Source organism: Phoca vitulina, unplaced genomic scaffold, assembly GCF_004348235.1.
Source record: "Phoca vitulina isolate PV1807 unplaced genomic scaffold, GSC_HSeal_1.0 scaffold11, whole genome shotgun sequence".
NCBI lineage: Eukaryota > Metazoa > Chordata > Mammalia > Carnivora > Phocidae > Phoca > Phoca vitulina.
In genome coordinates this window covers 22873836-22900111 of record NW_022589714.1, presented here as the reverse complement: position 1 = coordinate 22900111, position 26276 = coordinate 22873836, and the positions used below count along the sequence as shown (strand labels likewise).

The 26276-nt window shown below is 34.0% G+C and overlaps 1 protein-coding gene across 1 annotated transcript in view; it reads right to left on the bottom strand.

Annotated features, from left to right (window-relative positions):
• Positions 1-13343: 13343 nt before the first annotated feature.
• Positions 13344-26276, bottom strand: part of LOC116635504 (protein eyes shut homolog) — a 370431-nt gene continuing 357498 nt past the window's right edge. The window contains exon 10 of the mRNA XM_032409551.1: positions 13344-13529. Coding sequence (XP_032265442.1) covers positions 13344-13529 — 186 coding nt within the window. The remainder of the gene's footprint in view (positions 13530-26276) is intronic.

Here is a 26276-nt window from a genome sequence, read left to right as displayed (position 1 = left end):
GGAGAAGCAGACTCCCTGCCGAGCAGGGAGCCCGATGCGGGACTCGATCCCGGGACTCCAGGATCATGACCTGAGCCGAAGGCAATTGCTTAACCAACTGAGCCACCCAGGCGCCCCCAATAGTGTCAGTTTTTAACACCCAGTGTAAAGTAGTTCAGTTCTTAAGTGGATTGGATAGTCTGAGGCAGTATGATCACTGGAGTGAGTGCTCTGATAAACACCAGGGACTTCGCCTTTCTGGACACAGTAGAAGCAGGAATGTGCCCAAGAATGTTTCTCTTTGTATACCACCTTTTTTTCTGTCCCTTAGGGACTTTTAGAATGCTTTGGGGAGAATCAAAATAAAACATGCATGACTTGATTAGGGAAAATGGATTCATAAAATTCTTTTACTTTTCTTCTGTCAGTACCAGGTTTAAGAGAAACATTTGGGATGAAGTGGGCTTTCCGTGGACCCCAATGATCTCTGTCAACAAGAACAGACTCACCAAAGTTCTGAGGTACATATACTCATACTACCTCAAACTGGGCATGCCATCTGAGATATAAGCCAATATATTAGAATATTGATAATCAGGCATTAATAATTGAGAGTGTATAAAGGGACCTGGGCTCCAGCTGCAGCACAAATTTAGTTGAAACATACTCCTGAATTTCTACAGGAATAGGAACTAACATATAGAAGAAAAGGAAGTCTGTGTAAAAAAAAAAATGCATGGGATTTGAAAATGTTTCTATTGCCAAGGTAACTGAGACTTAAAAGAAAAGAAAGTTGTCATCTGGGAGGGTAGAGAACCACAGAGCTGTACACGTCAAATTTACAGTATATAAGACTATAGCAGAGAAGGAGTTTGCTTTTAAGATAGGGGCCCTTACTATGAAATCAGTTGAAAAGAAGGCAGGCTATCAAGGAGGCTTAGCTCAGGCCCATTTTAAGTAGGGAAAAGCTGGGCCTAATTGTATAGAACAACTTGGATCCTCCTGCTAATCAAAGAGCTTCCTAGCCTCTCCCTGTTACCAAGACAACTGAGGGTATATATAAGAGGAGGAAAAGAATTTGGTTACTTAAGAGCAGGAGAAACCCAAAATATTTGAAATAAAGACAAAGATAATTCTATATAAGAATTTATCCTACTAGCTTAGAGCTCTTATTTTGACTATAAACCATTTCAGAAACCAGCAATGTTGAAAGTATCAAACTGACAAAGAAAAAAATTAACTAAAAATAAATAAAACTTTGATTCCATCACTAAAATATCATAGATATGAATAAGAAGAGAATTGCAAAAAGGCTATTGCCTGAAAAAAAATCCACTGGAATTACTCCCAGATTTTAAAATCTTTGGGGAACTTCAGATGATAGCACTGGAATTAAATTTAAATCATACAAGATCCACCCAAGTATATGGCCTTACCATATGATGGCATCACCTTACTCCAGGAGTTAGTGGTACCAGGAGATTAGACTAGAGGGGTTCCTCATGCTGTGCTGAATGAAGTGCACATTTGAAGTTGAATTTTACATTTTCGTATCCATACCAACCCTCTTCACGAATATAATAATGGGTTAGAAGAGTGTTTCTCTAAGTGTGGTTCATGATCCAGCACCAGCAGCATCACCCAGACCTACTGAGCCCTAGAATTACTGAATGAGAAACACCTGAGGTAGGGTTGCCATGCCGAGGTTTAACATCCAGATGATTCTCATGAGCACTAAAGTTTGTGATCTCCTGGGCTAAATATACAGGGATAACATTTAACCTAGAAGTTTGCATATAAGGCTAAAATTCCCCCAAAAGGTGACGGGATAAAGAAAGAAGTCATTACACCTTACATGAAAGGTATGGTAACACCTTATAAATTTCTATAGGAAACACATGAGTTCATAGATGGAGGTGGTAAAACTAGATTAAGGGAAAAAAGAGAGGGGTAGAAACCAGATGGAAGGAGAGAAAAGGAAAGGAGAAATAAAAAATAAAGGGGAAAGAAACTAGAAGAGGAGAGATTGGGATAGAGGAAGAATCCAGATCAAGGGAGAGAAAACTGACATAGGGAGAAGCCAGATAGAGGGAGAGAAAGGGGTGGAGAGAAAAAGGGGAACTGATTTTAAATTGTTCCCAAAATATTCTGCTTTCAGTGGGATTAAGTCTGCAACCTCGGGAAAATTGAGACTGATCAGTTTCTTCACATTTCACTGCATGAAGAGTTTAAAAGTAGACTGAATATTTAGATATGAGGAAACCCACAGAGTTCTTTGCAATTCAGTAGAAACAGAGAGACTTCATAGAAGATATAGGCCTTCCTAATAATATAGGATTGTAAATCTTAAATTGGGTTTAATTTTTTATTCCCAACTGAAGACTGAGTCATACCAATTTTCTACTGTATATCAATGATGAGGGCTACATGTGGTTTAACTATATAGTGTTTGTACGTATGTATATATATGTATAAAATACATATTTAATGATCATATAATTTACAGCCAATATACAATCGTGATATATAAAATGATAGGGTGCTCACTATGTGTGCACATATACATATGTATGTATACACACAGATTATACAAATATCAAAGGACATTTTCTCTTAGTAACAGTATTAAGAGGAGTTAAATTCCACTCTTTATTCCATTTTATGTATAGTTGATGCTTAATATATTTTCATTGAATTTTGGAGGATATCCTATGTTTACAAAACAGGTGTATATATGTATTTGTTTTTCCCTAAGGCAGATACCTATGTTTCAACAATACTAGCACATTTTATGCTATTTTATTTTTACTAAGAACATGTTTGAAATGTGAAATGTGAAGTAATGGGCCAAACTTTTTAGCAAGCTTACAGAATTCGTACAAAAATATTTTCATTTAAAAAAAAAAAAAAAACAACTAAACTGGATGGCCGTACATTTATTCCAATAATATCACCATTCTATTCTTGGACCTTACCTTTTTAAATTGCTTCCAAAACCTTCAGGATATTACTTTAAATATCAAATAGGTAAAAATATTTTTCATCTTAAGATGGAAATCCAAATAACGTTTAGAGTTGGGCTTGCCTAATAAAAGGGGATATCTAGTTGCACAGAACTTTGTTTTCATTATTTTACTTAAAAGTTGGGTGTGATTTAAAAGTGACAATATTATTTTCTTCTGTGTGGCCTCCATACTACTTTTTATATAGCAATTAAAATAAAGAAGTTTTGAAATTATTATTAATAATCATTTCAATGTAAGACCAAGCATAAAATCTCAAACATAAATTTGAATGCTTAATTTCTGCAATTTTTATATCAAAAGATGCCTTTTACCACATAGTCACTGTATCATCTTCTATGATTTTACAGAGGATATAGTATGTTTGTGGTTTTATGGAATTTTTTTAATCTTACTAATGGAGCTTTAAACTGACCTGGAAAATACTGAAATTAAGTTTTATTTTTAATCTAAGCACTCTGCGCTTGGCAGCCAAAGAGGAGGTGAAGGGCAATACTGTAGCTGTTTAGGCGAAATTACTGGGAGATTAAGGCTGCCTGTTTTTCTCCTCAGATCTTTGCCATATATATCATATTCTCTACGGTTCAGCCTGGCCTTTTTAGCCTCATTTGCCTGAGCCAAGGCTGTGTAGTCAGCAATGTAACTGCCCAAAGAACCAATCCTATTTGTCCACGTGAAGATATTTCTTCTTTGCTAAATGAGAAAGCAAGCTACCATACCGATCATTAGATACATTTGAGATACGTTAAATAAATGTATTAACATTATCCACTAGAGAATTTGATTTCTCAGAAATACTTGCCTGTAAATCCTGGGATATATCTGCAGAAGAAATAGCCACTTAAATATATGTCGGTTGCTCCATTTTTGCAGGGCACAGATTTACAATCTTCAGTTTCTATTTCACAGATGTTTCTTTCGTATTTTTGCAGACAGCTACAGTTGCAGTTGTGCAAATGGACCAAGCAGAGGTCATGCACTGATGTACTCTGGTTTCCTAAGCAGTCTTCAACACTGAGGATATAGAATTGGTCCATGTAAACAGAACAGCTGCATCTGCAACATGCAAAAACAAAAAATCCAATTAGTCATAAAATTTAAATATTTATCACATATTCACTTAAATACACAGGATAGCAATACAATAAATATGGTTGTGGGGCACACTTTTAAAATATTCTTATAGAAAATGTCGATACTTGGCAAAACTTAATACTGCTTATTGTGTGGAATGAGTAAAAAGAACTTTGGCAAAAGACAGACCTAGACTCAAACACAGGTTCTGCCACTTAACTGCTATGTATCCTAGGAGAGTGGAGGCTAAAGGACAAGGTTAGTGTTTGTCAGGATTTTTGTGGAAGTGTGCATTGTGAGTGCCTGACAATTAGCTTTTTTGATTGCAATATAAGTGCCCAACATAAATTTTTGAGTGTCGAGGCATTCATTTCAAAGATATTTATCCTGAATAAACACACTGCCAGCTACACAACTAGGCTGACCCACCTGAAGTTCCCTTTTCGGAAAGCCTTGGTTGACCTAGGTGACCGACCTTTTGTGTGACCCTGCTTTTCCCTTCCCACTCTTTAGCTTCGCTGGCTGGTGTGTTTTAAATTCACCAACAGAATGAATCCAAGAAACCCTGGACACCACTCCCTCCATCTCAATAAAGCCACAACTCTAGGTCTGTTTTCTCTTTACCTGAGATGCAGCCCGTGTGGCCTGTCCTGTGTCTGCCGGAACCTGGGTCAAAACAAAACAAAACAAAACAAAAACTTGCTTTTTCACTGAGGTGCATCCTACAATCATAATAAAAACCACAGGGGACGCTGCTGCAGCAACACTGGCTTGGGGAATGCCTGTAAGGGCTTCCAGAGCTTAGCACCGGCCCACGTGACTGCCCCAGGCATTCCCAGCGGGTAGGTGAGTGTCCCAGGCATTGGCAGCCGGCAAGTGAGGGCCGAGTGCCCCAGGCATTCCTAATCGATAGCATCACTATCAATAGGCTGAGACGCGCACAAAACAAGTTTGAAGTATTTAACCTCATGCCTAAGAAAAATGGGGTTTTAATTAATAGTAGTTTCTATTGAAAGTATTCATTCATTCATTTCTATATTCATTCCATAAATATATATTTGCATGTTCTATATGACTGGCATCGACCTAAATATATTGAACATTCTTGGGTCTTATCTATAGGCTAGGCACCACCTTGGGTCTTATCTATAGGCTAGGCACCACCTTTGGGATTATGAGATGCCATTTTATTACAATTATACACTATATAATATGCACACATTTATTCCTTTGAATATTGCATATACATGCACATAAAGCATCAGAAAAAGAAGGCGTAAGGTGAGAAAGACACCTAATTCATAGAGACAATCTTTGGTCTAAAATAAAGTGTTGTGATTTTAAAGTATCCTTTGCCAACTATTCAAAGGGCACTTAAGATAATCATATAAACATGTCAATGAGTTGAGAAGAGCAGTGCCAAATTACTTTGCTTGTTATTATTAGTGAAAATTAACCTACTGAACCTAAGTCATTACACTCATAAATTTATATGATGGTAGGTGTTTGGAGCCAGCAAGAATGTTAAAGGTCAATTAGTTCAAACCTTTCTTCTTGTAGTTGTGAGAAACTTAGTCATTTAATGCAATTTCCCAAGGATCACTGAGATTGTTAATGGCAGTCGGTATAGTTGATGCTTTGATATATTCAAAGCACTATCCTTGGAATGGGAACCTTGGGTCTAACTCTTCTCTAACTTATTTAGAAGTTTTTGTGCCCTAGTTTTCTCATCTGTAAAATTATCAGTACTACATCTATTTCATAGAAGAGAATTAAGTGTGTTTATTACTGGGCAGGTAAGTCTGATACCAACCATATCATATGTATATATGTTTACTTGAAACAAAGTTATTGAACACAGGCTTGGCAGCTATATATGGAGACTGATTATAGTAGTTTCTTATTAGAAATTCAAGTAGGATGATGTGATTTTCCAGTATGGTTAACAAATTCTAATACATTTCTGAATATAACATAGTATGTCCTTGATTAACATGAAAGTTTAATTCCTGGAAAACCCAATGATTATTAAAATTTTATAAAAATATTTTGTACTTTTATACATTTGTATACATTTGGAAAATGAAGTTAAGATATTGGCTCAGATGTTTATAAAAAGGTTTTATATCCATATTAATGTATGTTGGGACTTTTGGAAATTGTGCAAACCATGGAACACTTTTTGCCATTGTTGTTCATGGAACTATTCCGTGCATTGAAAGATTTATAACACTCATTGTCCACCACTTACCTGCTAAATGCCAGCTATTTCAACCAATTATACTTAACAGTAGAATGACCCTAGAATCCAAAATGTCCCCAGAATGTAAGACCATCTCTCTGAAAATCATTGACCTAAATAAGTTTCTCCAGTTTAGTAAAACACTCACCCAATCATGTACAAATTTGTGGAGCATTTTGTCATCCCAGTTAATAGTAGGCATGTAAATGCTGGCATACATGTGTATATGGATACCTAGTGCTAAGATAAATTGCTATTAAATTGAAAACTTCTCAGTGACAAATACATCAATTTTGTTAGAAATGAAAGTCAAGAAAATTATAGGGGTCCACATATATTATTTATAATTTTAAACTGTTCTTATAATTTCATAGAACTTTTACTTTGAGAAAATAAATTGGACTAAAAGACTTCATGAATGTATTACTAACTTTATTATTAAATAAGCCAATTTGAATTGTGCTTAAGTTTGAGACAAGATTGAAAGAACAAAGCAAAAACATGTCAGTTGAAAATATGATCTCATATATAAATATCGTGATTTAAACTTTTTCATCATTTAGTTTTTTAATGGGAAAATACTCTGGGAAGAGATGAAATTAAGGATATCACTCTACCTATTACCCTAAATCCTAAGATTATGATCCATATGCCTGATATAGAGTAGATGCTCCATTAATATTGTTTAATTATGTAATCATCACATGTATATTAAAATTGAATTATGCTCAAGAGAAAGGTCATCTTAAATGTTCTGAATAAACACCTTCATGAAATTCCAAGTCTTAGGAGATAATTTGAAAAGTAATGCAAAAAGGTTAGACCTATAAAAAGCTATTTAGATATAATGAAGTAAAATAAAAAATCTGGCCCAGGTAGCATAAAATCATATAACATGCATACATTTTTTATTGTTTGACATATGAAATTAAAGCATGAAAAGTCATAGAGCCTGAAGCTATAATATAGTCAAACTCTGACTTTATATCGTAACATATACATTGGTTTGCACCCAAAAGAAAAAAAAAAGCTACATGGGAGGTAATTATGTATACATTAGCTAAGTTTCAACCCATACTGTAGTTGAAACTTAATGATACAAAAGTGTTTCCTTTAATGAAGTTTATTATAATTAACTTTTGGCATGGATATGGAATTACAATGGTATCTACTTTAGAATTGCTTAAATGAATTAATGACCGCTATATCATTTTACTATAAAGCTTAAAGAAGCAAGGTTATTTCATTTTCCAGGGGACAATAAAAGGGAAAAATATATATATGCATGTAAGTGCAATACACAAAAGGATCTAGTCACTAGAGAAATGTTGTTTAGTAGTAGCAAGACTAACCGAAAACAAAAAATACATACACATACATGGGGACATACAATAAGCCATATTGATATGCAGTTCACTTTCCATTTTTTTCTTTCTTTTTTTTTTTTTTTTTCCTGAAAGTAACATGCAACAAAACTTCTGCATGGGACTCAGAAAAGTTTGCATGACACATCCAAAATTAAAAATAGGGGCGCCTGGGTGGCTCGGTCAGTTCAGCATCTGACTCTTGGTTTCCGCTCAGGTCATGATCTCATGGTTCCTGAGATCTAGCCCCTTTTGGGCTCCATGCTAAGGGGGAGGCCACTTGAAGATTCTTTCCCTCTGCCCCTCCCCCTTCTCACAGGTGCATGCACGTGTGTGTGCTCTCTAAAATAAATAAATATCAAAATAAACACAAAACAAGACATTCAACTTCTTAATTAAAAAGTCATCAATATCATGGCAAAAATTAAAATAGTCTTAGAAATTAATAATCATCAGACTTCCTGGTTCAGAAGTAATTTAAGAAAACCATAATCAAAATATATTTCTGTGGCAAATTCACATAAAGCTGTATTTATTATATAAGCCTCCTGACTCTACAGAAATAGGTTTTGCAACTATACTTGATTTTATCATGGACTTTTAGATTTTACACTTTAAAATAGAACTTTTGCTTATAACTGAAAAATAAAGTTTTGGTTATATTTAGCATTTCATGGAAAATGTGAAATTTTTTTTAAAATAGCTCAAGAAAGAAACAGGTTTATTTTAAAGGTCCCAGAAAGAAAGGCAGAAAATTCATTGCTATAACACAAACTACTTGTATGTTTAGAAAGTGGAAATAATAGTTATTTTAGTAATATAAAAAGATACTTTCTAAATGATATACAGTAACCATGAGATGTGTTCTGAGGAGACCATTAATTTATCTATGGATACCTGGGGTCAGGTATCAGATATCATTTGCACATTTTGCCCAGTGTTTTCTAATTAGGGAGTACTCAAATGTTTAATAAATATATGAATGAATAGATTTCATTTTGTTATGATATTTCTGATAGTAGGGACTGGTGACTTGGGCATAAATTTAAACTTCATAAATGGGTTGAAGCTATGAACACTTTACAGTCTGGGCTTGGTGTTGCCAAGTTACTATCCCATAATTACAAAAACTACACTAGGTCCAGAGTGACAAAATGGCTGGTGAAATTTTTTCCTCCCATTAAGGTTTTCCAAATTCCCAAAAAATGTTTTTGAACATTTTAGGGCAAAAATGTGGTAATACTCAAACCTGTGTAAAATACTTCATTTCCATTATGCCCTGTAAACTGCATTTATATAGAATATATTTCAAAAGAAAAATATTTATGATTAGCAACTAAAAGATTTCATGGAATATTCAGAGTTTGCTTCTACATAAAGTGTAAAGCTGTAGTCCAGTTTTATTTACAGTCTCATAGTGAACTCATAGTGAACCATTTTCCCAGTCCCTTCTACTAAAGTTTCGGTGTATTCCCATTAAACTGTGGGCAAATTTCTTGTATATCAAGATCCTATATGTACATGAGTTGTTCTCAAAGCTCTCTGTTGGTCCACTGTTTGTTTTTACAGTGGCACCATATGGATTTTATAGTTATCATAGCAGATGGTACATGAAGTCCCACCCAATAACTCTTCCTTTTCAAAGATGAATCAGCTATTTATAAAATATTATTATTTTTATAGTTTTTTGAACTTGTTGATTAGTTTCTAAAATAATAAGCAATATTATTGGTATAGCATTCAGTGTGTGAATTAACTTGATAAATTGCTATCTTGGCTAGATTAAGGCATAATATCTAAATCCATGGACTACATTTTAATGTGTTCAGAACATCTATTATTTTCTCTTTTTAATCAAAATTAATTGTGCAATAGACTTTTCTATAGAGAACATGAGCATCTTTTGAAAGTTACTTCTAAGATTTTGCATATCTTGCTATTATAGTAGGTGATATATTATGTAAATTTCTAGATTTTGTGACTGATATAAAAACTGTTAAATTTATATGAAGTACTTATATTTGCAAAATTTGTTAAGCTCTATTTCAGTATTAATTATGAGACAATGTCAAAAGCCATAACAATACTGATTATTTTTAAGATTCCAAAATTTTCTGAGTGTCAAGAAAAGTTTACCATAAACAAAGAAACACAAAGTCAAAAAAAATGCAATTATATCACAGAACAAAAAATACTTCTAATAAAAAACTCCTGAAAATCATTGTTTCATTACACTAATATTTACTTAGTTCTACTGCATGTGTCATTTATGACTGACTTCTTTCCCATAGCATAAGGTTTTCAAGGTGCATCCATACTGTGGCCATGTTTTAGTAATCCATTCTTTCTTATTGCTGAATAATATTCCATGTATAAATATAACACATTTTATTTATCAGTTGATGAACTTTTTCAAAGCACCTGCATGCACCATTTTACATTCCACCGGCAGTATATGAGGGTTCCAGTTTCTCCAAATCCTCACCAACACCAATACTTGTTACTAATCTTTCTTTTTGATCATATTATTGATACTAGCAGATGTAAATTGTTATGTTGTTTTCATTTACATTTCCAGTCTTTTTCCATCATTAAACAGAAGGTAATTATGTTGCTGCTGCTTTTTCTGCTTCTGCTGCTTCTTCCTCCTCTTCTCCTTGTTCAGTATACTTTATCACGTTGAAGAAGTTCCACTGTATTCTTCATTTGTTGATTGTTTTTATCATGAAGGGGTGTTAGATTCTGTAAAATGTCTTCCCCCCCCCCCCCCGCAACTATTGGAATTATGTGTTATCCTTTTTTCCCATTATTCTATTGACATGGTACATTTACATTAATTGATTTTAGGATGTTAAAACCACCTTGTATCCCTGTGATAATTTCCCCATGGTCATGATGTATAATCTTTTTTATATGTTGCTGCATTTGTTGTGCTATAACTATACTGAGGGGTTTTGTGTTCAGATTATCAAGACATATTGGTCTGTAGTTTTCTTGTGATGTCTTTGGTTTTGTCATCATTGTAATACTAGTCTAATAGAATAAGTTTAAAAATGTGTCCTCCTCATTTAGTTTTGGAAGAGTTTGTGAATAATTTCTATTAATTCTGCTTCAATGTTTGCTAGCATTCCCCAGTGAAGCTATTTAGGACTGAACATTTCTTAGTGTGAAGTTTTATTTGTTTGTTGAATTACTAACTTAATCTTTTTGCTTGTAATAAATATATTCAAATTTTCTATTTCTTTTGAATCAGTTCTAGTAGTTTATATTTTTCTGGGAACGTCTGCATTTCATCACAGCTACCTACATTTTGGGATATACAGTTGTTCATAGTGTTTTCTTATAATCCTTTTTCTTTCTGTAATTTAAGTAACGTTTTATCTCTTTGATTTTAGTAATTTGATTCTTCTCTCTCTTTTTCTTAGCATTGGTAAGGCCTATTCATTTTGTTAGTCCTTTCAAAAATGAACTTTTGGCTTTGTTGATATTCTCTATTTGCCTATACTCTACTTAATTAATTTCACTCTACAGTTTATGATTTTCCTCCTTTGGCTTGCTTTAGATTTATTTTTTTTCCTTTTCCATTATGTTAAGGTAGAAGTTTAGGATATTGATTAAGATCTTCTTTGTTTTTAACACAGGCATTTACAGCTATAATTTTTATTCTAAATGTTGCATTGCCTACATCCTATGAATTTTTTATTTATTTTAATTAATCTTAAATGATTTTCTAATGTCCCTTGTACATTCACTGACTTATGTGGAGTGTGTAATTTAATTCTCATATGTTTGTAAATTACTGAATTGCTTATTGTTTTTGATTCCTAATTTCAATACATTGTGGTCAGAAAACATATTTTTTTTATTATTGTAATCCCCTTAAATATATTGCAGCTTGTATTAACATATGATCTATCTTGGAAAATGTTCAATGTGCATTAGAGAAGAATGCCATTCTGCTGTTGTTGAGTGGAGTGTTCTATAGATACCTGCCAGTTCTAGTAGATTTATAGTGTTCTTCAATTTTTTTATACTTTTGTTCATCTACCAAATGTTATATCCACTACTGAAAGTGGAGTGTTGGAGTTTCCAACTATTATTATTGAATTGGCCATTTCTTTCTTTAATTCTGTCAGGTTTTGTTTCATGTATTTTGAGTTTCTGTTGTTAAGTGCATATATGTTTATAACTGCTACATCTTCTCATGATTCCTTTGTCATTTTAAAATGTTGTTTGTTTTTGCATCAACCATTTTTTTCTTTTAAAGTCTATTTTGTCTGATATTAATAGAGATACTCCAGCTTTCTATGGTTGCTGATTGAATGGTATATCTTTTTCTTACCTTTTACTTTCAACCCTTTTGTACATTTAAGTATACAGTGTGTGTCCTATAGATGGTATATACTGTCTATATCCAGAAACTATCTAACCTGAAAATCTTTGCCTTTGATAGGATTTTAATCCATTTTATTTTAATTTTATTATTAATATAGTTGGATTTATGTTTGTCATTCTCATTTTTGTTATCCATATATCTCATGTCGTTTTTATATCTCTAATCTTCTGATACTACTTACTTTTGTATTAAATAAATATTTTGTAGGGCAAATTTTTAGTATCTATAATGCTGTTTTTACTACATTGGTTGAGTTATTTTCTTAATAGTTGCTCTGAAGTTTACCATACACACCTTAACTTATCAGATCTACCACAGATTTAATCTATCACAGATACTAATTTAATTCTAGTGTGATATAGAAAAATATTACTATAGGTCTTTCTCTCTTCCCCTCTTTTTTTGTGCTTATGTTGTTGTACATGATAGAATATACATTATGTAAATAATATATAATAACTATATATGCATATGTTTGAGATATAAATGCCAATCATTTTAAACAACAAAACATTATTATTAATTACTAAAAAATAGTTCAGGAGGCTAAAAGCAAAAACACAAGAAACAACTAGTATTGGCAAGGATGTGGAGAAAAAAGAACCCTTATGTACTGTTGGTGGAAATGCAAATTGGTGCAGCCACTGTGGAAAACAGTATGGAAGTTATAAAACAGAATATTACTCAACCATAAAGAAGAATGAAATCTTGCCATTTGTAACAACATGGACTTAGAGGGTATAAGGACAAGAGAAATAAGTCAGTCAGAGAAAGACAAATACTATATGATTTTACATGTAGAATTTAAGAAACAAAACAAAATTAGAAAGCAACAAAATACAACAACAAAAAAACCCAAACTCTTAAATACAGAGTATAAACTGGTGGTTGCCAGAGGGAAGGTGGGTGAGAGATAGTTGAAATCCATAAAGGGAATTAAGAGTACATTTTTTTTAAAACATTTTACTTACTTATTTAAGAGAGAGAAAGAGAGAGAGTATGAGGGAGGAGGGGCAGAGGGAGAATGGAGAAGCAGACTCCCTGCTGAGCAGCGTTTTGGGTGAGGAGCTCAATCTCAGGACCCCAAGGTCATGACCTGAGCCTAAGGCAGACACTAAACCAACTGAGCCACCCAGGTGCCCCAAGAGTACATTTTTTTGATGAGCACTGAGAAATGTATAGAATTGTTGAATCATTAAAAAAAAAAAAAAATTTGGCTTGTCAGTACAATTATAACTTTTTGATAAATAGATAATATTCTTTGTTCAAATGATGCATAAATACCTGGATTTATTAATTTCATCTTTACAAAGAGCTTCATGTTGACACCCACTTTCTTCATAATCAGTTGTATTTTCCAGAAACATTTTGCAAGACCATCTTGGAATAGATAGACACCAATATCCCTTATTGTCTTCTTTAGTCAAACAACTGCATTCATTTGCACACATCTATAAAAAAATTTAAAAAAAGAATTTTGTAAATGTCCATCGTATTACAATATTACAGTCATTTCAGTTTGAAGTTCATGCTTTCCTTTGTATATTAAGGTCATGTTTTCCTTTAGCAAAGATAAAATAAACTCAGTTTTGATTTATTTCAAAATCATTTTAAACAGTCATATTCAGTTAATTTATGATGGAAATATATACATTGTAAAACGTTAAATAAATCAACATCCATTATTCAGTTGTTTTAAAATATCTTTAATGTAATTTGAATCAAAATTTTATAGACATTGCTTATATGTTAGCTGATATGGTGACAGTAGCATTCTCCTGATAACCAGATCCATGAAAAAACTGTTTCCTTCATCACTAGTTTTTTCTCCTTCAGTGAGTTATTTGGACTCATGTTTGAACTGAGTATAACATTTTACTGAATCCTTTATTAAAAATGAATTACATAAAATCTTTAACGTATCTTTATTTCATATTTGCATGCAAGTCATAATTTTACCTGTTTAAAAAAACATATATCATTTTAACCATTTTAGAGGTCTTTCACAAATACGCCCAGTGTATTTACCTTAAAGGATTAAGTAAATTTTGTCGCCAAAGTGCATCTCTTATGACAGCTTAAAACCAGGCGTATCTTTTCCTAGCTCTCAGAAGTGAATTCAAAACCACAATAGAACTTTGATAGTTCCTCTTTTTTTTTCATTTTCTTCTCAATACTTTTATGTTTCCTTTATGGTGTTGGTTTATAGCCAATAAATCATTTCTCATCAATGGCTACAATGATTACAAATTTAGTTTCATGGTCTGATCCTTTGGCGATAGATCAATGATTTATAGAAATCTAATCTCTGTTGGGTAAGAGTCAACTGAGAATTTCTTTCTCCATTTTTCTATTTGGAGCTCTAGTAAATTAAGAATTTTTAGTCTACTGGGAGAGAGAACATCTCTTTGCATGGACAGGTACTTTTTTTTTTCAAATGCTATTTACTCTTAGCCTACAGCTAAAATATTATAAATTCAATCCCTCAGTTTTCTCTACATGTGTTTGTATGTCTGAGTGTTTGTACTTCAGAAAAAAATATTTATCCCTTACTGTTTGAATGTGTAATTATTTTCTATATGCAGGGGGTATTTGTTGTACAGTTTCTTAAATCAAAGCGGTACTGTTAAAATTTGCTTCCAAAGTTAAATTAGCACTTACAGAAGAAGAAATAATTATTAACATTTTATAACTTACATTATTCTCTCTCTTCATATATATTATATAATAATGTATAATAATATATGTATACAAATATACACATATTATTAGCTTTTTCTGAAATTTGTGATTATATTACACTTTATCAACCCAATTACGTTAGTGTGTAGTTTTTATAAAAAACAAGGATATTATCTTTTCATTACTTCAGTAAAATAATCAAGTTAGGAAATTAACTTTGATATAATATTATATTTTATAACCAATAAATTTTATTCCAAATTTTCCAATTATTCTAATATACTATATACAAATCCAACATATAAATTCTCCTCCTTCAACATGACTAGAAAATACAAAGCACCAAAACTTCAAATTACCCAGAAGTAGAATACATACATAAGCACAAGTGATTAATGATTTTGTTTTTACTCCTTGTTGGTCTGTACTGTTTTGTAGAGATTGTATTGGAAAGTTTGAATTTGCATGCCTTTCATTATCTTGTTTACTTTGGAAGTCCTCTTAGTTGATTTGGTTCAATTATGAAAGCAATACAATTTAATTAGTCATTCTACAATCCAATTCCTCTTGTGCTCTGCACACACACACGTTTTCTTCATTTCTTGTAAAAAGCTTTTCAATTTTTTTCTTTTTATTTTTTTGAAGTTTTTTATTTTTATTACAGTTAGTTAACATACAGTGTTATATTAGTTTCAGGTGTACAATAATTTAACCCTTCTATATATCACCCTGTGCTCATGACAAGTGCCCTCCTTAATCCCCATCACATATATAACCCATCCTCCCACCCACCTTCCTCTGGTAATCATCAGTTTGTTCTTTATATTTAAGAATCTATTTTTTGGTTTGCCTCTCTCCCTTTTTTTTTTCCCCATTGCTTGTTTGCTTTGTTTCTTAAATTCCACATATGAGTGAAAGTATATGGTATTTACCTTTCTCTGACTTATTTTGCTCAACGTAATACTTTTAGCTCCATCCATGTCTGTGCAAATGGCAAGATTTCAATCTTTTTATGGCTGAATAACATTCCATTGTATATATATACCACTTCTCCTTTATCCATTCATCAGTTGATGGACATATGGGCTCTTTCCATATTTTGGCTATTGTAGATAACGCTGTTATAAACATTGGAGTGTGTGTATTCCTTTAAATTAGTATTTTTGTATTCTCTGGGTAAATACCTAGTAATGCAATTGCTGGATAGTAGGATAGTTCTATTTTTAACTTTTTGAGGAACCTCCATACTGCTTTGCACAGTGGCTGCACCAGTTTGCATTCTCAGCAACAGTGTAAGAGGGTTTCCCTTACTCCATATCCTCACCAACACCTGTAGTTTCTTATTGATTTTACCCATTCTGATAGGTGTGAGGTGATATTTCACTGTGGTTTTAACTTGTACTTCCATGATGATCAGTGATGTTTGAGTCTTTTCATGGGTCTGTTGGCCATCATATGTCTGTTGGCTGTCTTCATTGGAAAAATGTCTATTCATGTCTTCTGCCCATTTTTAATAGGATTATTCATTTTTTAGGTGTTGAATTTTATATTGTCATTGTACTTTCAGCATGCATAGTCCTGTTAAATTGTCTGTTTGTACAGTCTGCTTGCTGGGGGGAAATTATATGGGTTTTCAAAAAAGTGGAAGAAGACTAGGCTGCACAGTCAAGTGTAGTCCCTCAGGACAGGGCCATTTTTTGTGGTTATCCCCTTTTTATTATTCAGACTTTGACACTATGTCTCTAACAGCAGCTTCTGTACTCATTGACTGTCTCCACTTGTAGCACCTGCTCCATTTTCCTACTTGGTTATGTCTTTGTTTCGGGGGCCTAGTCAGGAGTACATAGATTGATCCATTTGGCTCATGCAAACTGCTAAAGACCAATGCTTCCCACGTACTGGGTTTCTATACCTTTTGCTTGTTTGTTTGCATCTTTTTAGTATAGTATGGGATGATTCAATACAACATAAGGAAAAAATTAAACACTACCAACTTACCATCCTGAAAGCCTAGAGTCTGTGAAGACTTGTGTATACTTAATTCTCAATTTCTACTAAAATATATTTAAAAATGCATAATTTGCTATTTTATAATGAAGAGAAAAATGCCATACACTAAAGACTTATTGTATTTTCAGTTATTATAAATCTAGGTCACTAAATAATACATAATAGAATCTTAGAAAAAATAATGTTTTAACAACACGGAATAATAGTGCAGAAATCAGATTATGGCAAACTATTACTCAACATAAAAATATACTTTTCTTTTTTGCTTTATTTTCCCAAAATAATTATTACTGGGATTTAAGAAAACCTGAAAGAACTAAAAGAAAACTTGTCTAATGAATTTTCCTCAAAATAATATATAAAAAAAATACTATCCTTGGTGTAAAGATTGTAATATGAACACCTAAATTACACTGAAAGCTTTGTTAAGACTCTTTTAGTACATGTGAAGATGGTTAATTTTTCTTACTGCAATTATTTACTATCTCTAAAAACCATTGCAAGTAATTGCTGCAATTGAAAAATACTTAATTTGGTATTTCAGCAGTGTTTCTCATCTGTTCATATAGTCTAGTCTTCTACTAAAATTTTAGTTTTCTATAATTAAATTTAGACATAAGAAAACGTCTCCCAGAAAAACTTATAAGACAGTAAATTATATCAATGGGTACATACAAAGTTGAATCTACAATGCACATTTAGGGGAAAGATTTCTCAATTTTTGAATATATGGAAAATCAAGAAATCTACTTCAATAAGTCCATTAACCCTCTGAAATTTTGTGCAAAACATTGTGCTTGTGTGTGCATAAGTTATTGTGAGAGAACTGTTTCTAGCTTTCATCAGATTTTCAATGGATTCTGATAAAAAAAAAAAAAAAAAAGAAAGAAAGGTTGAAATCTACTCATGTATGCCCAAGATTAGAGTAAGAGAAATTACTCTGGGAAGTTCAGCACTTACATGTATTAATATGTGATTACTATTATACTAATCATTATAATTATTATAATCAACTTATAATAGTTAACTTATAATTATATTATAATTAATAATCAATTATTAACATCTGTAATTATACAAAAAGCCAATATTAAAAATGTACATGAAAAATGGAATGAGATTTTATTTTATTCTTGATAATTAAAGAATATTTATTTGATAAGGAAATGTAATATAGTCATAAATCTGGGCAAAAGATAATCTTTTCTTCCCAAGGGGAAGAGAAGTTAAACAGTATGGGAAACTCCTTTTATGGGAATTCATTATTACTGATGTAGGTAGGTAACACAATACTACACACAAAATTAACTTGGGCTGAATAGAAGTTAAGCTACAAGAATATTTACAACATACTTCAGAAAAATGTTCTGTATATATAAGTAAATGACTAAATAATGGTATCATTTCATGGAAAATCATATTTTTGTATAAATTATTTTGCCATTTCCATATTATATTGGTAAAATCACTTAGTAAAGAGATACCAAAGGGGAGAAACTCTAAGACCTAATATATGACATATTTACCATTTGTTGGCCCATGTCAATTAAATAGATCTGCAGGGGTGCCTGGGTGCCTCAGTCGTTAAGCATCTGCCTTCAGCTCAGGTCATGATCCCAGGGTCCTGGGATGGAGCCCCACATTGGGCTCCCTGCTTGGTGGGAAGCCTGCTTCTCCCTCTCCCACTCCCCCCTGCTTGTGTTCCTGCTCTCTGCTATCTCTCTCTCTGTCAAAAAAAAAAAAAAAAAAAAGAAGCTTTAAAATAAATAAAAAAATAGATCTGCAAAGAGACTTCACCCATAGGAGTGAGTGACTTCTTTATAAGATATGTAGAAACCTGGGTTCTTAGAAAAGTATTTGTCAAAGTAAAAATTGCACTAGACAAAATTCAACAAGCAAGAAAGGCTTTATTCAAGACTACTGCAATAGAAGAGAGAGATGGAACTCAACTTTGCGAAACAAGACAAGAAAGATTTTAAGTGCTGGCATTAGCTAGAGGAAAACTACTGGAGGAAATTAGGGGAGAGACTGATCAATGAAATGAGTAAGGCACATTGAGTTATTCTTGAGTTTGCAAAGGTTTTGCTTTGTTAGTAGGCCTTCTGTGTTTGCTAATTGGTGCCCACTGAAGTTAGGCTCCTACTCTCTCACAGGATGTTTACATTTACATCTCTCTTTCTCAATGTTTACATTTCAAAGAAATAGTTCCCAGGTCCTTAAGAAAGACAGTTCCTGGGTCCTAAAACTGGCAAGAGGAGGAAAGTCGATTTGCATATATTTCGGAGAGACAGAAAATGAACTTATAATTGCAAATTTTCTGAAGTAAATGCTCTAAGAAAAAGGAGATCAAGGGTCTTTAGTCAATAAGAAGCCTATCTAAAATTCAGTTAAGGTGAGGGGAACATTAAGAATGCCTTAGTTATATTCCTAGCTAAATAAAAACATATTTGGATGAATTAGAATCCAAATTTATACTGGCTTGGACCTAGTAAAAAATACTGAAATAGTTAAATCTGGTAAAGATCTTTCCTATTCCAACTTTTAGTGTCCGTCTGTTTCTCCTATGTGGTTTTAAAAGCATTCTCTGTCCTCAGTAACTCATAATAATATATAATCTCAGAACCTTTTTGTAGCAAAAATGTAAAAGAAAAAAAAAAAAAAAAAAAAGAACTCACTTATATTTATGTGCTTTCCTTCCAGAAGTGTTTGCATTTAAAAAGACCTAAAGAGAGGACATTTTTTAACACAAAGAAAGGAAAGAATACTTTTGGAATTTTAGTCTTTGATGATAAGAACTGAAATGAACCAAATTTCCTGTCCTATATTTAAAAATACTGAGAAAAATATATATATATAAAAAAACTTACTCTTTGCTCCATGAAATACTTTTTCTTGGAAAGTAAGACTGTGAACCAACTAAAATAAGTTATTTACCAAGTATAAAACCTTGTTCATCAACCTCACTTTAAGATTCTCATCACATTCTGTCCACTAGTACAAAGCTTTATTCATGAACTCTAAGCAATCCTTACAAGTACCCACCCCCTACAACTAAGGCTCTAGAGCATATAAACATCTTTCCATAAATTCTTCCTCTGAGACACTAGTAAGAGTCTATTAGGGGTTGTTTTCCATTATTGTGGCAAATCTAAAAGAATTAGTTTCTCTTGATCAACAGAATTGTCTGGTGGTCTTTTGGAGGCTCAGTTGTGAACAAACACAAAATACTGCAAAATCCAATTAAAATACTCTCACTACAAAAGCTCACGACACTAGACCACAAACAGTGCACTACTCTGGGACCACTGGACATTTATCTCTCCTTAGCTGTGACAGGGACATAGATATAGTATCAGGTCTGAACTCCAATTTATTTTCATCAAATTCCCAAATGTTATTTTTTTTTCTTTTAAGAATAAGGAAACATTTTAGGAATCATTTGATTATGTGATCCAATTTGATCCAAAGAGAAAAGCAATTTCCTCACTTCTCTGGTGAGTCTAAAAGAGTATTCTACTGGAAGAGGACAAGCATAGCTCTCACAGTTTCATCATTCAGATGACCTAAATAAAAAGGAGTTGAGAAAGTCACAGTAATCTACATTCCTTGAACACAATTTTCCTTGAGTCACCTTTTCAAAATCTTGTAAACACTTGTCCAGCTCTTAGTTTGGACTGACTGCTCTTTGGTAGGTTTTGGTGACATGACATTGCACAGGCACCTACTAAGTTTTCATGGGGCCTTCTCAGTCTCATAAGCTTCAATACTACACATTCCTCCCTTCGTGTTGTTAAGTCAGATACATATCTCTCTAATTGCTATAACTTCTCAAAGGGCAATCTGAAATTGCTGGGGCCACTCTGGAGAGAATTTGACATGAACAAGATCATTCATTTGACAGATATATTAGAACAAAAAAAGAAAGACTCTCATGAGGAGACTCTCCATCCCATGAGTCTAATAGAGAGATTACTCTGTTAAATGCACAAGGCCCCTCTTTCCTTTTCATGCTTCTGGGATTAATAAGCACTAGATTTTTAATTATATTGCTCAATGGAATTATCAAGGATGTGAGTTATTGTTTAAACTGTTACTAAACTATCCAAAGAATTGGATACCTGAGACCAGAATGGGAAGATGGAGTTTATTGAGTAGATAATTATAGTACACTTTCAAGAGTGTTTAAACTATCTGTAATAATAAGTTGTGTATATGTGTATGTGTGTGAAAATGAGCTTTTCTGCATTTAAGCCTCTCCTGCTCTTTGAAGATAGAAGAAAATTAACCTTTAATAGTCATGCATTTGCCTGAAGCTAGCTCCCCATTGTTTTTTCATTTGCTATTTCATCTTTTCTTTTTTGGTTGGGAAATTTTTTTAAATTAATTTATCATAAATACATTTTCTATCAATATATGAACATTTTAGGACTATTGTTCAGATAAACATTAAAAATGAAAGGAAAAGGACAATGATTAACTGTGCTTTATATATTTTCCCTTTGCCAAAAATTTAACAAACAGAAAATGTGTACCTGTGTGTGTAATATAATTAGTCTTTTAGATGAAAAGAAAATTATGCCCTTAGAAATCTGGCAAAGTCAAAAGTCTTGCTTTTTTAAATATATGAATGCTGAGGTTTATTTACATTAAAAAGAGCTTATGTAATTTCCCAATAAATAAATGAATCCTTAGGCAATTAGAATGATTTAATATATCTTTTAAAGAACTATTCTAGATTAGAGGAGAAGAGGGTGGCAGAGGAGTAGAACTAAATTTTGTCTGGTCCCAGGAATTCAGCTAGATAGGTATCAAACCATTCTGAACACCTACAAACTCAACAGGAGACCAAAGAAAGGAATAGCAGCAACTCTATGAATAGAAAAGTGACCACTTTCTGGAAGGTAGGACATGCGGAGAAGTGAATCCAAGGGGATATTCAGGAAGATAGATGGCGGGGAGGGGGCCTCTGTCAGCCACTACCAGAAAGTGATAGAGCAGCTGAGCCCCAAATTGGAGATTTTAGAAGTTGGCTCCGCTGAAGGACATGGCTCCAGTGGCTAAGCGGGGGCTGGAACCCTCGCTGGGACAGTGTGGTCTCAGGACCCTCGGAGTCACAGAAAGACTGGGGGTGCCTGAGTGTGGCAGAGCTCCCAGGAATCGGAGTGGGGAAGCCAGCTGCAGAGACGGAGCCGAGGAGTGGGCTCTCAGCTTGGGGTTGCCATAAACTGTGATCCACAGCAGTCGGGCTACTGCTCTTCCAGCAGGGACCCAACAAGTGGCAGATCGGGGAGACTCCCCTTCCTCCCCAAGGAGGAGCAGTGCGGGAGCGCACCGCAGGGATCTGCTGGGTTTGGAGACTCCACACCGGGTCATGTGCCAGAGATAGAAATGCTGGGTCACAGACCGGGTGAGCACAGAGTGGGGCCGGAGACTGGGGAGACAGGAGTGACTGACTGCTTTTCTCTGGGGGTGCACTGAGGAGTGGGGCCCCAAGTTCTTGGCTCCTCCAGTCGGAGATTGGGAGGCCACCATTTTCACTCTCGTCCTCCAAAGCTGTATGGAAAGCTTGCAAGGAACAAATCTCCCGAGAGCAAACCCGAGCAGATTACTTAGCCCAGACCGGGCAAGGGCGGGGCAATTCCGCCTCCAGCAAAGACATTTGGGAACCACGGCAACAGGCCCCTCCCCCAGAAGATCAGCAAGAACAGCCAGACAAGACTAAGTTTACCAATCAATGAGAATGGCAGGACTCCAGTGCTAGGGGAATACAACACATAGAATTCATGGCTTTTTTCCCATGATTCTTTAGTCTTTCAAAGTTAATTTTTTAAATTTTCTTTATTTTTTTCTTTTTCTATTTTTTTAAAAATTTTTCTTTTTCCCTTTTTCAACCAACATCTTATCAATCCCTTTTTTAAAAATCTTTTTTATTTTTCATTTTTAGAGTCATATTCTATCCCTTCATAGTAGTTAACCTTATTTTTGGTACATATATAAGTTGTTCTCTCTTTAAAATTTTGGGATACAGTTTCTTCTAACAGACCAAAATATACCCTAAATCTCTAGTGTGTGGCTTTGTTCTAGTCTCCTGACTGATCACATTCTCTCCCTTTTTTTTTTTCTAATTTTTCTTCTTTCGTTTTTCAACCAACTTCTTATCAATTCCTTTTATGAAATCTTTTATAATTTTCATCTTTACAGTCATATTCCAACCCTTCATCATATTTACCCTTATTTTTGTACATACATAAGTTTTTCTTTCTTTAAAATTTTGGGAGGCACTTTGTTCTAACAGACCAAAATACACCCAAAATCTAGTGTGTGGCACTGATCCATTCACCAGCCTGATCATATTTGGTCATATTCTTTTTTTTTTAATCTTTTCTTTTCTTTTGTTTTCTTCTTTTCTTTCTTTCCCTTTCTTTTCCCCCGGTTGCAGGTCTCTTCTGATTTGTTTAGTGTCTATTTTTCTGGGGTCATTGTTACCCTGTAGCATTTTGTTCTCTCATTCATCTATTCTCCTCTGGACAAAATGACAAAACGGAAAAACTCACCTCAAAAAAAAAAAGAACAAGAGGCAGTACTGACTGCCAGGGACCTAATAATTACGGACATTAGTAAGATGTCAGAACTAGAGTTCAGAATGACGATTATAAAGAAACTAGTTGGGCTTGAAAAAAGCATGGAAGATAATAGAGAATCCCTTTCTGGAGAAATAAAAGAACTAAAATCTAACCAAGTCGAAATCAAAAAGGCTATTAATGAAGTGCAATAAAAAATGGAGGCTCTAACTGCTAGGATAAATGAGGCAGAAGAGAGATTTAGTGATATAGAACACCAAATAATGGAGACTAAAAAAGCTGAAAAAAAGAGAGATAAACAGTTACTGGATTACGAGGGTAGAATTTGAGAGATAAGTGACACCACAAGATGAAACAATATTAGAATAATTGGGATCCCAGAAGAGGAAGAAAGAGAGAGGGGCAGAAGGTATATTGGAGCAAATTATAGCAGAGCACTTCCTTAATTTGGGGAAGGAAACAGGCATCAAAATCCAGGAGGCACAGAGAACCCCCCCTCAAAATCTGTAAAAATAGGTCAACACCCTGACATCTAGTAGTAAAGCTTACAAGTCTCAGAGACAAAGAGAAAATCCTGAAAACAGCTCGGGACAAGAGGTCTGTAACCTACAATGGTAGAAACATTTGATTGGCAACAGACCTATCCACAGAGACCTGGCAGGCCAGAAAGGACTGGCAGGATATATTCAGAGACTAAATGAGAAAAATATGCAGCCAATAATACTATATCCAGCTAGGCTGTCATTGAAAATAGAAGGAGAGATAAAAAGCTTCCAGGACAAACAAAAACTAAAAGAATTTGGAAACACCAAACCAGCCCTATAAGAAATATTGAAAGGCTCTCTAAGCAAAGAGAGAGCCTAAAAGTAACATAGACCAGAAAGGAACACAGACAATATACAGTAACAGTCACCTTACAGGCAATACAATGGCACTAAATTCATATCTTTCAACAGTTACCCTGAATATAAATGGGCTAAATGTCCCAATCAAAAGACACAGGCTATCAGATTGGATAAAAAAACAAGACCCATCGATATGCTGTCTTCAAGAGACTCATTTTAGACCCAAAGACATCTCCAGATTGAAAGCAAGGGGTGGAAAACCATTTACCATGCTAATGGACATCAAAAGAAAGCTGGGGTGGCAATCCGTATATCAGAAAAGTTAGATTTTAAACCAAAGACTGTAATAAGAGATGAAGAAGGACATTATATCCTACTTAAAGGGTCTATCCAACAAGAAGATCTAACAATTGTAAATATCTATGCCCCTAACATGGGAGCAGCCAATTACATAAGCCAATTAATAACAAAAGCAAAGAAACATATCGACAACAATACAATAATAGTAGGAGACTTTAACACCCCCCTCACTGAAAAGGACAGATCTAAGCAAAAGATCAACAAGGAAATAAAGACTTTAAATGACACACTGGGTCCAATGGACTTCACAGATATATTCAGAACATTCCATCCCAAAGCAACAGAATACACATTCTTCTCTAGTGCCCATGGAACATTCTCCAGAATAGACCACATCCTAGGTCACAAATCAGGTCTCAACCGGTACCAAAAGATTGGGATCATTCCCTGCATATTTTCAGACCACAATGCTTTGAAACTAGAACTCAATCACAAGAGGTAAGTCGGAAAGAACTCAAATACATGAAGGCTAAAGAGCATCCTACTAAAGAATGAATGGCTCAACCAGGAAATTAAAGAAGAATTTAAAAAATTCATGGAAACAAATGAAAATGAAAACACAACTGTTCAAAATCTTTGGGATGCAGCAAAGGCGGTTCTAAGAGGAAAGTATATAGCAATACAAGCCTTTCTCAAGAAACAAGAAAAGTCTCAAGTACACAACCTAACCCTACACCTAAAGGAGCTGGAGAAAAAACAGCAAATAAAGCCTAAACCCAGCTGGAGAAGAGAAATAATAAAGACCAGAGCAGAAATCAATGAAATAGAAACCAAAAGAACAGTAGAACAGATCAACGAAACTAGGAGCTGGTTCTTTGAAAGAATTAGTAAGATTGATAAGCCCCTGGCCAGACTTATCAAAAAGAAAAGAGAAAGGACCCAAATAAATAAAATCATGAATGAAAGAGGAGAGATCACAACCAACACCAAAGAAATACAATTATAAGAACATATTATGAGCAACTATATGCCAGTAAATTAGATAATCTGGAAGAAATGGATGCAATCCTGGAGAAGTATAAACTACCAAAACTGAACCAGGAAGAAATACAAAACCTGAACAGACCCATAACCAGTAAGGAAATTGAACCAAAAATCTCCCAACAAACAAGAGCCCAGGGCCAGATGGCTTCCCAGGGGAATTGTACGAAACATTTCAGGAAGAATTAATACCTATTCTACTGAAACTGTTCCAAAAAATGGAAATGGAAGGAAAACTTCCAAATTCATTTTATGAGGCCAGCATTACCTTGATCCCCAAACTAGACAAAGACCCCATCAAAAAGGAGAACTACAGACCAATATCCCTGATGAACATGGATGCAAAAATTGTCACCAAAATACTAGCCAATAAGATCCAACAGTACATTAAAAGAATTATTCACCAAGACCAAGTGGGATTTATTCCTGGGCTGCAAGGTTGGTTCAACATCTGCAAATCAATCCATGTGATAAAATACATTAATAAAAGAAAGAACAAGAATCATATGATTCTCTCAATAGATGCAGAAAAAGCATTTGACAAAGTACAGCATCCTTTCTTGGTTAAAACTCTTCAAAGTGTAGGGATAGAGGGTATACACCTCAATATCATAAAAGCCACCTATGAAAAATCCACAGTAAATATCATCCTCAATGGGGAAAAATTGAAACCTTTTCCCCTAAGGTCAGGAACATGGCAGGGGCGTCCACTATCGCCACTGCTATTTAACATAGTACA